Raw genomic sequence first — 13,655 nt, 5'->3', positions numbered from 1 at the left:
ACATAATATTAAATATAGCAAATTGGAAAATATAGAACAAAAGGATTGCTTAATATCTGTTATTAAAGATCACCCAGAAAAACCTTTTTCTGATTATTTCTTCATTTTCCCCCCACTTTTGGTTTGTTTCTACAATAATAATACGATAAGATGTAAGAAGGATCACAGTACAAAATTTACAGACCGCAACATTCATTAACTTCTTCCATGCACCATCTCTGCAGTCCTTCCAAAGTTTCTACAACTTGGTTTCCATCATGGGGACATCAAGACCTCTCTCACAAATAATGCAACAAAAAAAAAACAAGAGAAAAAGAAATAACTCGATCAAGTTCTGCAAGACAAGTTCCGAATCTTTACACCCCATTGGGATAGAGCATAAAGAGCTTTGTCGTGATATGTCTAGTAGTAAATCAAAATTAGACACCAGTCTACACATACATCTTTGGAACACAATACACTATTTTTCACAGGCAGTGACTAGCAAACCATGCTCATGGAGATCGTCTCAGTCCAAGTCCACCATTAGCCGCGAGCTCTACAGTATGGCACAACGGCCAGTCTCTTCCGCAGGAGGTGCTGCCGCTTGTTGATATCTGCTCCTGTCTGTTGGATTGTAGGTGAACTGTGATGTATCTAGGCCATACTGATTAAAAAACAAAGAAAACAAGTAGAAGTTATTACTTAATAATAGTCCAAGGATCAAGCAGATAAAAATGAACTAATTAGATGGAAGAACCTTTTCCCTCAACCGCTGGCTCCAGGCATCACTCCGAGTGGGACGTTGATCGAGAGAAGGGACAGGCACCCCAGTAGCTGGAACTCCTTGCCTATTGATAAATGGCTGCCGCATGTCGTTTCTTGGGGCAATGTATTCATCATCACTATCATATTCAGGAGGTCGGTTTGCGGCCCTCACGATAAGTGCTAAGATGAGAACCAATGCCTGCATATCAAGCAAACTGCATCAACTTGGTAGTTTCTGAGGTAATTATGTAATCTTAGCATCAGAGCTTAAAATTGTTAAGAACTGCAAACGAAAATATTGGATCTTTCTGTACCTCCAAAATAACAGCTCCTAGAGCAACCCATTTTGCTATTTTCCAGTTATCATCCAAAAAATCATATATCATGTCAAAGTTCCCAGTTTTATCAGTTGGAATTAACTGCACAAGAAGTAAATTTGAGTGATCAGTCATCAAGAAAAGCAGGAGATGACGTAATTTAAAATTTGCGAGAAGAAAGCCTCACATCTTTCCAGCTATGATCAAAGAATATGAATGCTGCAGCCCCCAGCTCAACTAGGATCAACAAGACTACTAAGAAAGAGTACTGTTGGGGGGGGGGGGGGGTGGGGGTCAAGGAAGCCATACCCTTGGTTGTAACTAACAATATTGCTGCATAAAAAATGTCTTTATGCAGAAGGAAAGCATTCACAACTATTTCCAAGTATAACTAAAAACATCATCCATAATGAAAACAAAGAACAAGGACCTGCTAATTATTCATGCACTTTTTGTGCTTGCTCTGTTTAATAAGATTGAAAATGAAAAAAGAAAAATTGATGGCTCCAAGTTTATGATGTCAGGATACACAAGATAGGCAACATCCATTCCTCGTTACTGTTCCAATACATCCAAAGAAAGATATTATGAAGATGATCGCTCCAACACCAATGAACAAATAGATGAACCTGCAAAGTATCAAAGTGTTGTCAAGTAACTAAAACATACAAATGTCGTTTGAATTGTTAGACACAATATGAAGTCAATCTAGTTAGGCATCAAGTTTCATATGTGTGCTAATTAGGAGGCAGTCATACTCCTTGTAAAGGAACAATGAGGCATGAGCGGCTTTACACCAACCTCATGATAGAGTGTAAAGATTTAGAATATATTACCATGCTAGAGAGTACAGATTTGGAATGTAATACCACTTTTAGAAACTATACAAAAACCACCCAATAAAAGCCAAAGTTGGGCCACATCTCAAGGATAAGACGTAGTATCAACTAATGATGAGCTTGATAAGAGCTATATTAAAGGAAAATAAATACAAATCAACTGATTAATCCAGGTAATCCTTTATTTTATACATATTACAAGCATGGTTAGACTGCGAACCAGCGAACATGGGCAGCCAAGTAATTTTAGAAATATCAAAGTAAAACCAATACACTTTACTCTAATTCCTAAAATATGATAGTTATAATAGCTAGAATGGTGGTATACTGGTATAGCATGAACAAAAAGCATAGTTGTATGTGTTATGATCTTCTGTCTTTAAAACCCTATAGGAAACTAAAGAAGAGGAAGAAAAACAACCATTACATGGAAAGTAGGTTTTCTCTCATTTACCTTCTCCACTACTTTTTTATGCCAAAAAAACAAAATAAACATATTTATACATATAGAGCACGCATTTCCAGTCAGCAACATAATCTTTGATCAGATATAAAGATTTCACAAGTAAGAAACAAAATTATGTACTTGCATAAAGTAGAAACTAGAAACACTAGTAAAGACAAATCTGTGAATCTTCCTCATTCTATGACAATTTGAGGTTTACATCTACATTGATCATACATTGATAGCTGCAACCACACTCATAAACTCTTCCCACATCATCAAAGAACATCATTATGAGTGCGAACCAGCGAACATGGGTAGCCAAGTAATTTTAGAAATATCAAAGTAAAACCAATACACTTTACTCTAATTCATAAAATATGGTAGTTATAATAGCTAGAATGGTGGTATACTGGTATAGCATGAACAAAAAGCATAGTTGTATGTGTTATGATCTTTTGTCTTTAAAACCCTATAGGAAACTAAAGAAGAGAAAGAAAAACAACCATTACATGGAAAGTAGGCTTTCTCTCATTTACCTTCTCCACTACTTTTTTATGCCAAAATAATAAAATAAACATATTTATACATATAGAGCACCCATTTCCAGATATAAAGATTTCACAAGTAAGAAACAAAATTATGTACTTGCATAAAGTAGAAACTAGCTACACTAGTAAAGACAAATCTGTGAATCTTCCTCATTCCATGACACTTTGAAATTTACATCTACATTGATCATACATTGATAGCTGCAACCATACTCATAAACTCTTCCCACATCATCAAAGAACATCGTTATGAGGCACCAAGAAGCTAATTCATTTTAATCAACGGAAAGTTATATCTTTTCATCAGGACGACCTATAACAATCCACAAATAGAAGAAAAAGATGGTCATACCAAGCTTTCGGCAGCTTGTCGAGGATACTATCCGATAGCACGACAACAGCGAGCATGGGGCGGCCAAGTTTCAAGAACTCGGGGTTACCGCTCACTGGCGATATGGGATCGTTACCATCGTCGTCATCCCCAGAAGAGATCTTGGTCCACTCTACCAATAAGTACACCCCGTACCCGATCATCGCTAATCCAGTGATCGTTAGAAGAAAGTTGAGAAGCTTCAATAGGCATTCCCAGAATCCTCGGCACGCCATGACCAATCAAAACCGAGAAGGTACCGAAATCTTTGAGAAAGATGAGATTTTGAATCAGAATTGTGAAGAAATCACCGTTCTTACAACAAAAAGACGAGAAAATTGCAAGGAAAAATGGTGGAATAGAGGGATTTCACGCCAAATTGAAGGCTGGAACAAAAAAAAAGGGGGGGAAATTAAAAGAAAATACCTGAATAAATTTAGCCTTGTTGGTACAGTAGGGTCGATCGGCGACCTAAAGGTCTTCTCTTCCACCATTTTCCAACTCCATCTCTTTTTATTGTTACTTTTCTAATTTCTCTTCCGACTTCAATTTTTTTAATGCAATCGCCGCATCGGCGGATAACACTAGGCTGCCCACCACGTGGCGCAATCAGAGGTCGTCTCTTGCTGTGATGGACGGTCAAGAAATGGGTCGCACGACAAGCGGCGGTGGGGTCTGACCTCACGTAAACAGTTGTCGCCTTCTTCTCGGCGTTAGCATCTCACTTCCCGACCTCTATTTATGGATAACCCCTCTCGTTTCACCTGTTGCATCGAAGATTCTTATAATCGTGACGACGTGTTATATAGTAGTTGTAGTTGGACAAGAGTTGTTTCAACCATGCGTTGGAGCCAATCACCTTAGAGGGAGGTCTTATCCGTCGGTATTGGGTCCCACTTCTTGCATCCGAAGCTAAGGGTCAAAGGACACAGAGGTGATCGAAGGCGACAGCGATAAATATCCATACGTACCGGCGAGTTTAGCGTGGTCGTTCGATTTGCTTTCGCTTGTTGATCTTGGAACAAGTAAATTTGCTCTCGAATTCTTGCACAGTTGATGTTCGAGATATTGCCTGAGTTAGATTGGACGCTTTTGCTATTTTTTATGGCTTTACGTTGTGTTTATCTAATATTATCATCACGGATAGCTTGATATAAAGCATGCCATCCTCGTAGGATGTCATATTAGTTTAGGTAAGACATGCAATCTTTAATTTGGATCACGTGCTTGATGTTTTGGTTGGTCTTTTCTTTATTTCGTACTCTTTGGGCTTGACTCAATTCTAAATTTCCATAGAAAACTGGTTAGATTAGCCGACAAACTCTAATCTTTGATGCTCCTATAAATGTGTGTGATGATTGATGATATATCGATTATAAATAATTACTACATAGTTAATAGCTTGTATCAGTGCTGCCAAGATGTGAAATACAGTGGATGATAAACTTACAAGTTATACCCGTAACTTCATTATTGAATTATGTTCAACTGTTATGCTTGGATGAGCTACAATAATCTTTTCGTACTCTATGTTGCATATAGCTCTCCAGAATCTGGAATCTCATGCCACAGGCCCTTTCTACCGCCTCATGCTTTCTAAGTATCCTTCTAGGCTTCCGGAGCACCTTCATATGATATCATTGGAATATTGCAAAAGGTTCTGAAAATTTATGAGTTACTCGAAGTGCCTGTTGTGTCGTTTAAGCTCTGTGATCGCAGTGAGTATTCCTTTATAAACTTAGAGAACGCGGAATCCTCCCTTTCCAGCAAACTGGATGGACTATCATATTCTAGAATCCTTCCTGCTCAAATAAGAGAATCAACTGAACCAATTGTACCATGTAAATCAAGTAGAACTAAATTCAGTTTACCTCTTTAATCTTGTCTATCAATATTCTAATATTAGAACAATTCTTACCTTCACTGAGAACAAGAATGAGGTCATTATCTATGACTGTGTGAATTCTGTGAGCTATTGTTAGCACAGTGCAGTCTTTAAATTCACGGCGAATTGTTTCTTGGATGATTCCATCAGTAGCAGAGTCAACCGAAGCAGTTGCTTCATCAAGAACGAGAATGTTGCTCCTCTTCAACAGAACTCTTCCAAGACAAAACAACTGTCTCTGTCCAACACTCCAGTTCTCCCCATTTTCGACAACTGCAAGAAACTGCTTGTAAAATTTCTAGTGATTTCATTGAAGTCAAGTTTTATGCTATTATATACATTATGAAAGGACAAATCTTACCTGTTGAATCCAGCTTCTTCTCACTTTCACGGATTAGGTCACCAAGCTGACACTTATCCAATACCTGCCATAACAAGCTCGTTACATTTTACAATTTACTCATTTATTTCCCTAAAAAGTTGTTCTTTGTTGTAGAAGATTGTTTTGATGGGCTGTTTAATATGTGTTGCAACTAACTTCTTTTATGGCTGACATGAATAGCTGATGTTTAAGCATTCTGGACCAAATTGGCTAAGAGTTGGCAGAAATACAGAAAACAGTAAGAACATATGCTTCAGCTTTTCATCTTCATGGAGCAGATTATATTCGCATATTTCTATCTGTATTCTGGTTACGATGATAAGTTGGTAACATTTGATAACTTATGTTGCTCTCTTGCTTTTCTTACTTTGTCATTGTTTTTTCTGCTGATTAGATGCATGTAAGGTGTCACAATATTATTACTGGTATTATAATTTCTGACATAGCAGTTAGAACTTAATAACTTCAGAACGTATTTACTTAATTCTTGCAATGCTTAAAATATCCTTCCAATCAAAGCAACAGAAATCATGTTTCGTTATGAATTTGTGAGAATATTTATGAACTTGCCTCCCATATACGATGATCTGAGTATTCCTTCAGTGGATCAAGATTTCCTTTCACAGTGCCTTCGAACATTGTTGGGTCCTGAGGAATGATGCTAAGCCTGGATCGCAAATCATGAAGTCCTATCTTGCAGATGTCTATATTGTCAATCTCAATTGTTCCTTCCCTTGGTTCAACAATCCGGAAAAGGGCTTGGATTAAAGTTGATTTCCCACTACCAGTTCGTCCTACAATGCCTACCTTTTTCCTTCCTGGGATTGTACATGTTATATTCCTTAGTACAGATGGTAGGTGCTCTGCATATCTAACCTGTTGAAGAAAGGAAATTATACCAAAGAGTAATAATTTCACACTGACCGAAAAGCAAGCATCTATATCTCTTCACATGTTTGAATTATTTCCAGAAACTATCAGCAGGATCATGCAAGTGTATAATAATTCTCACTCGAAGTTGGAGTCATTTTGCAGACCTTATCTTTTCTTTTATATATGTGCATTTATTAGCATATAAGCATGCCTTTCACTCTTTTGTGTAGATTTATGTCTATAAGAATATCTTGTCCACGGTAAGAATTAGCACCATACCTCCAAGCTCTTAATGCATATGGTTCCATTTTCTGGCCAATTGTTTGGGGGCCTGCAGTCTTCTACAAGTAAAGGAGCTTCACTACGAATCCTAGAGTATTGTAATATTCTTTCAACTGAGATCATTTTATTTTCTGCACTGCATATATTCCAGATGATAGTTGCAAGTTGTGAATTAAGATTTAATCCGTAACTTACTGCCAGTCCAGCAATGCCTGTCCAAATATACAACGGATAGGAAGGCTTAACATATAGCATTAACAGAAAATTTGAAAGCTCCTGTTTTAACCAAGGACATAGACTAACTAAACTTACTTGGATTTATAAAACCTTCAGGAAGGCTGACAAGCAAAATCAACAAGAATGCAAAGACAAAATTGGATAGCAAGTTCAGTCTGAAGGAAAGCCATTCCATTGCAGAAATATTATGGAACCATGGTCTGGAGTGTCTATCAATGAGACTGAGGTTTGCTTTGCTGAATTGGTCTTCCAGTTCAAATGCTCTGATAGTTGCAGCACCAGAAAGTGTTTCTGCAAAATGATGAAGGATTGGAGCTCTTTGAATTCCCGATAGGCGTGCTAGTTCTCTAGCTGTTGGTATGTAGTATCGCTGCAGTGACAGTATTGTTAAGGATTCAACTTTCTATTTCCTTATTATCATCAGAAAAGTCACTACAAATATTAGTTCTGTCAAAGTTGACTTGCACAACTTCTAGTCCATAAGATATTTAGGGTATGGAAGCTCTTACTTGGTACCACATGCAGATGACTGTCACCGGAATGAAGATGGCAAAAACTGGCCATGCAACTTGCGACATTACCATGATGGTGCCCAGAATTTGTATTACTGAAAATGCACACCAGCCTAACTTTCCTGGTACTTCCAATTCTAGCATGCTTTGATCTGTGGAGACCTATTAGATAAGAGAAGTCTATAAAAAGTCCAAATTATGTGCATAGGCTACATGGCCAAAACAACCACCTAACCTTCAGTTCCAACTACTAGGAGTCAATATGTTCTACATGGATGCCAGTGTTAAATGATACTCACCCTATTTAAGATTCTCCCTGTTGGTGTGGAATCAAAGAAGGACATAGGGGCATGCATGATGCAGTGGAGCATGTTCTTGAAGAATTTTTCTGATGTCAGAAGTCCAACCACTGCTACAAGCATCGCTCGTATAAATACACAAAATGAACTTCCAACTGATAGGCATGCATATACTAAGAAGAGGAAATCGATTCCCACGGTTGGGTCAGTTGCTGTTGTTGGAGGAGAAGCCCATGCTATCCAATAGTTGCTTGCTACCTGAAGTATTTGGAAGAACGACTGTGCTATGATGATTACTGGTATTAATGAGCCACCTCGAACAGCTCTCAGGTACGTCAAATAGACCTGCTTGCCAACGCCTCCTTTTTCTCTTTCTTCATCTTGCATTAGCCTCCCTCTTTCTGTGATATCTTGACAAAGATCCTGTCCAGACTCTTGCTTACTTATACCTTGGAATTGAGTATTTGTTTCTTCTTCTTCATCACAGTTATTACTGTTTGATACTTTTGCTACTCCTATGCTATCTATTGATAAAGTTTTGCTTGAATTTTCGGCACTGAGAATAGATTCAAGAGCTTGGCTGTGAGCTCCAATTAAAGTCTCGAACCCGATGTTTTGTTGAAGAAGCTCATGAAATCTTCCTGCTTGTGCAATCCTACCATTTTTCATCACCTATTATGTTGCATCTTGTTATCAGTATTATCTAATCAAATAATGTCAGCAGCATAGATGTCATAAAGATTAGCTTTAGATATTATCTAGTTATTGTACTTTGTTTTCTTTGTGTGTGTGAATGCAGAATATGCTCTTTTATGCTTACCAGGATAAGCTCTGCAGCTGGAAGAAATTCAACTTGGTGGGTAACATAAAGTACAGTTTTGCCTTTAAGGAGCCCCATTAGGCAATCCTGCATAAAACATGTAATGGGACTTTAAGCATTAGGATAATACTCATGAGTGCTGCCAATTTTAGGAATCACATAATTGGAAAATGATTGCAGGTGGGAGGAAAATGTTGAAATAGATAAGCAATATTTCTAGAAAAGTGAGAATGCAAAGTAACTATACCAGATTACCAGTTGGTAAGCTTGAAGTAGAATCAATCAAGGATAAGATGCAGAAATACCATGTAAAATAGTCTGTTTACGTTTAATAAAGAACACACAATGAGGAGAATTGGTTCAAACCAGGGGGATGGTCCATGCCATTGCCGACCACTCATGGTGAGTAGATTGTCGAGGGAGAAGAAAGCCAAAATATACTAGGATAGAGAAAATGGGCATAATATGATGACCCTCTTATCCATGGGTTACCTTTTGGGGTGTCAGAGCCAAGAATATCTCAGAGCATTACATATTATATAAAAGATAATTTACCATTATGTTACTTTTTTTCTAGATCAGGAAAAGGATTCACAAGGCATATTCTATAATATCCAGTTATATGCATTTGCCAAATCAAACCTTGAATAGCTGGCTCCCTGTCTGTGCATCTACTGCACTGAAAGGGTCATCAAGAAGGTAAATGTCGGCATCCTGGTAGATTGCTCTTGCTATTTGGATCCGTTGCTTCTGCCCCCCACTCATGTTAATTCCTCTTTCACCAATCTCTGTCAGGTCACCATTTGCAAAGAGCTCAAGGTCTTTTACCAATGCACATGCTTGTATAGTCTTTTCATATTTGTCGCTTTCATATGGATGTCCAAAGAGAATGTTTTCTCTGACATTCCCAGATAGAATCCATGGGGACTGAGGGACATATGCTTTTGTGCCACTAATTTTTACCGTTCCTCCCAATCTTGGTATTTCTCCAAGTATGCCTGATAATAAACTAGTTTTTCCTGACCCAACTGTCCCACAAATAGCGACTTTCATTCCTCTTTTCACCTTCAACTGTATATCTTCGAGTGTCGGAAGTTTGGATTCAGCATCCCAACTGAATATCCCGTGATCAATCTCTATGTCAAACTCTGCTTTGTATCTTGCAATAAACTCAACTGCATCAGATTCTATTTCATCTTCTTGGAGGTACAAGGCGACCCTGTCAGCTGATACTTTTCCCTGTGCAAGTGCTGAAAGCAAATCCGGGAGAGTAAAAATCGGTTCCTGTAGCATCCCGAAAGTTGCCAATGCAGAGAGAACTCTACCAGCTGTGAGAGGGATCCCCATCATTATACATGATCCAAATGTCACAGCTGATATGAATGCGGGTGCTCCCCAAAATATGAATGTGAATGCCCGAAGTCTTAGAGACTTCCACAGCTGGTTATACTCAGTGCCCCGCAAGGCTTCTAACTTGTGACGATATTCGACGTCCCAAGCTTGAAGTTTCAAAATCTTCATGCTTCGAAGAACCTCTGATGTTGCTTTCATTCTGTCATCTTTTGCCTCCATGATCTTGGACTGGAATCGTTTCTGTATTCTAGTCAAAGGGATATTGAGAGCCATTATCATGACTGTCACTGCTAATCCCGCCAAAGCCCCCACACCGAGATTCTTTTGAAGAACATAAATTGCAAGGGAGACTTGTATAGGTAACATCCATATGATGTTTGCATACCATATAACATCAGTAATTTTTTGGATATCTACGCTCATATAGTTGATGATTTCTCCACTAGCACGGTTCTGTCTAGACTGGCTTGAAAGATGAAGTCCCTTTTGATATATCTGGGATATTAGAGAAGCTCTAAGGCGCATTCCGAGCTGTCGAGCTCCAAAAATCCATTGCCTCTGAGCCACTGTCTCCACAATTTTAGCACTTAGAAATGCAGCCACAAGAATGTAGCCTCTTTTCAATCCTTGCTGTCTTTCTCCACCTAGGAACCTGACTAAATCATCAATTAGAGTTGGCCCTACATAAGAAGCACTTGCACTTACAACCGCAAAGCTCGCATTAATTGCTGCTTTTTTTCTAACGAACATGAAGATTGCTTTGTAGATTGATGTGGTCCTCAAGCCACACCTTTCTTTTATACACTTCAAGATATTGCCAAACGAGTTAGAGCTGAACTCAGCAGTGTCTTTTATATCAATATCTGGTACCTCGTTCTGTTCTAGAGGCTTTTTGAGTCCAATGGCAAAAAGGGGGTTAAGCCAAGAGAAAGTGACCAGTTGTGGAATACTTGCTCTTCCATATGGAGAATGCCTCTTAGTTTCTTTATGCTCTTCTGTTGACGTATGCAGTAATGGTTCTGTTGTGCTGCTATGTCTGAAGCTGATCCCTGTTTTCCCTCTGAAAGATATAACAAACAGATATGTGCAAGAAAGAAGCATCAACAGATCTGTATATTCTTCCACTCCTAATGATGCATTTTCCAAGAAAATGGAGTTTATATCTATCACTAGGCAGATGACTGACTGAAAGAAGCTGCATATCCACCAAGCTCTGACAATCTGAGGAAGCTTCATACATTTTGTTTGCTGAAAATTGAATATTGCTACCAACAGAAGTATCCATGATATTGACTGGAGTACTTCTGCTAGACCTGACAACCAGTAGTTGCAATGGTTTCCATTTCCTTGTGATTGCAAAAATATTAGTCTTAGCAAGCGACAGATTAACATCAGTAAGCAACACATTTTGCTAGCTTGGTATGAGATACCCAAGCTCATGTCTTCAGATCTATGTTCCTCTGTAGAGGACTTATAAATTCTTGTCTTGATTCTATGCCCGTAACCGTTGATTCTCTTGTGTAGAAACTGAGCTAAGTAGCTAACAATAAACACAAGATGGATGAAGGCAAAAAGAATTGCCCAGGAACAAGTTGAAATCATCTGTGGCGGCCATCCTTTCCAATATAGCAGTAAATAAGAATCTGCAGATTCATGAAATCATGTCATCCATGACCGAGAAACCAAGAACAAAAGGTAATGGGTATAGGTAATATAATAATTTGTATATCTTCACCTTTCTTTAGCAAAGTTCATGTCTTACGACATGAGATTATAGTTTTCAGTTATTTTGTCATTGATCATATGTGAAACAAATAGGCACGACATGATACATGCCACGGTACTTGCCAGCCGTGCCATAAGAGAAGGAGAGAAAAAGGTAAGGGATATTCACCTTCACCTTCTCAGTCGCCGTCGACGTCGTCAATCGCCACTCGCTTTTATTGTCGCTCGAACTTCGTCGGGTGCCCTAGCCTGAGAGAGTAAAAAGATCGAGAGATCTAGATCCGCAACTTAAGTTTTTAACCCCTCTCTCTCTCTCTCTCTCTCTCTCTCTCTCTCTCTCTCTCTCTCTCTCTCTCTCTCGACTAGGGCACCTTACGAAGCTCAGGCGATGGCAAAGTTGAGCGGCGATCAACGACGGGTAGCTTGACAATAAGGTCGATGGCGAGCGGTGAAGCTATTAAGAGGGGTGCCATGAGGCACCCCTCGTGCCACATGCCGGTAAGCCACCGGCACGGCAAGTGCCGACCATGAAAAGGATTATATATGAAAGTTATTTTAATCATTGATTATGGTGTGCTCTCAATTCTTTACTCAGCTAAATGTTTTTGTTCAAATTAATATGCAGTATGGCTGAACTTTCAGTGCTGTCTAATTCAGCTTAATTCATGGTAGCAAGTAATGCTTTCAATGTTCATGACAGTATCACCGTACTATTTATCAGTCCAGAGTTTTGAATTTAAGTCACATCAAAGATTAGGAAAAAGGTAATATAGCTCCTTACTGTGTGGCCTTCTCTTTTCTGATTTAAAGGATGTTAACAAAGTAAACAAAATATATCCCTGTATGTGCTGTTGGTTGTGTACTTATTTTCATTACTAAAGGTATCATTTGCTAAGCTCAAATAGTGGTGTGTTATATGTTCAATAGATAAACAGTTTGTTCAAAATAATGTAAATTTTGAGATATCAATTATTGAAGTTGTAAACCACCTTGTACACTGGAAAATTGAACTGCAACTTGTATGTCTAGATGCAAGATTGTCTTATATTTATTAAAGTTGTTAACAATCCACTTAGTTTTACATATCTTAAAATGTCCATGTATAATACTTAGACAGTTAGACATGACATGAGTTTATATACCCGTAGGCGTATCACTTATCTTTAATTTCTTTTGATGTTACATAGAAATCATCCAGAAGAAAAACAATATATCATGGTCTGCAAAGTTTGTCACTAAACGGCTTCATGAGATAGATCTTACTTGACAAATCAAACATATCTTCATTGGACAACTGCTTCGGTTGGCTCATTTTTGTGACTGCTCCCTTGACGATTCTTCAAACTGGGTTTTCTCTAACAGTTGTTGCAGTAAAGGCCAGAAGTTGTTGCAGGCCACAAGGGGAAGAGAGAAAGAGAGAGTGCAATGGTCAAGAGCAGCAGGTTAATGTAGAAGAAGTAGAGGGTGAGGGTGGCAAGGGCTCTTGACGCAGGCTTCGATTTGGAACGAACTTTTGTAGTTAATTTAATGCATTGTTTTGTTTGAAAGTGGTGTTGGCATTTGGAAAAAAGAGACAGTAAGACAAAAAAAAGGCAGATAAATCCTTAGCATTAAGGAGGAGACTCTCACACTGGTCTTTTTTAAAGAAGTGGATGTTAGCATATTTTTCAGACAGAATAGTTGAAGGACTCTCAGATTGTGAGATTGTGATGGTCTTTCTTAATATGGTGGAGAGCATTATAGTATGGAACTATGGATGGACTCCAAAGAGAAACAAGAATCTTAATGCAAAGAATGAAAAAAAAGGGCAAAGATTTGTTTTTAATATCATAGGGATATTATGATAATTTATAATTTTTCTATTAAGTTTGGATGAAAAATAAATAATTTTATATTAGTCTAAATCATACGGAGGCAAAGTGATACAAATAAAAATTGAAAAAATAATTTGATTTTAGGCATTAGGGTTTTTTTAATTTTCCCTTAAATTTTACGGTGGTCAATAAATTTTCTTTCTT

General features: G+C 38.2%; 2 protein-coding genes and 1 long non-coding RNA gene across 3 annotated transcripts; 1 reads left to right on the top strand and 2 right to left on the bottom strand.

The window, feature by feature from the left end:
- Positions 1–175: 175 nt before the first annotated feature.
- LOC140783366 (tobamovirus multiplication protein 2A-like) lies at positions 176–4,043 on the bottom strand. The gene is made up of 7 exons (XM_073130236.1): positions 3,696–4,043; positions 3,252–3,535; positions 1,594–1,693; positions 1,252–1,332; positions 1,062–1,166; positions 740–946; positions 176–646 (listed from the first exon to the last, which is right to left on the bottom strand). Exons 2-7 carry the CDS (start codon positions 3,503–3,505, stop codon positions 539–541), a joined length of 855 nt encoding a protein of 284 aa, XP_072986337.1. The 5' UTR covers positions 3,506–3,535; positions 3,696–4,043; the 3' UTR covers positions 176–538.
- Positions 4,044–4,707: 664 nt separating this feature from the next.
- Positions 4,708–11,352, bottom strand: LOC140785328 (putative ABC transporter C family member 15). Its single transcript, XM_073133175.1, has 10 exons — positions 9,202–11,352; positions 8,560–8,646; positions 7,740–8,411; positions 7,438–7,602; positions 7,004–7,298; positions 6,689–6,903; positions 6,107–6,412; positions 5,516–5,579; positions 5,188–5,427; positions 4,708–5,071 (listed from the first exon to the last, which is right to left on the bottom strand). The coding sequence occupies exons 1-10, from the start codon at positions 11,350–11,352 to the stop codon at positions 4,938–4,940; spliced, it is 4,329 nt and encodes a 1,442-aa protein (XP_072989276.1). The 3' UTR covers positions 4,708–4,937.
- LOC140785329 (uncharacterized) lies at positions 5,424–13,382 on the top strand. The gene is made up of 5 exons (XR_012108423.1): positions 5,424–5,774; positions 7,025–7,285; positions 7,454–7,565; positions 7,695–11,607; positions 12,825–13,382. It is a non-coding gene; the product is annotated as an uncharacterized lncRNA (long non-coding RNA).
- The last annotated feature ends 273 nt before the right edge of the window (positions 13,383–13,655 follow it).

The sequence above is a fragment of the Typha latifolia genome, chromosome 3 (assembly GCF_019914945.1).
Source record: "Typha latifolia isolate L0001 chromosome 3, TyphaL0001v2, whole genome shotgun sequence".
Lineage (NCBI taxonomy): Eukaryota > Viridiplantae > Streptophyta > Magnoliopsida > Poales > Typhaceae > Typha > Typha latifolia.
Note: the sequence above shows the minus strand (reverse complement) of the source record. Positions and strands in the feature narration are given on the sequence as shown.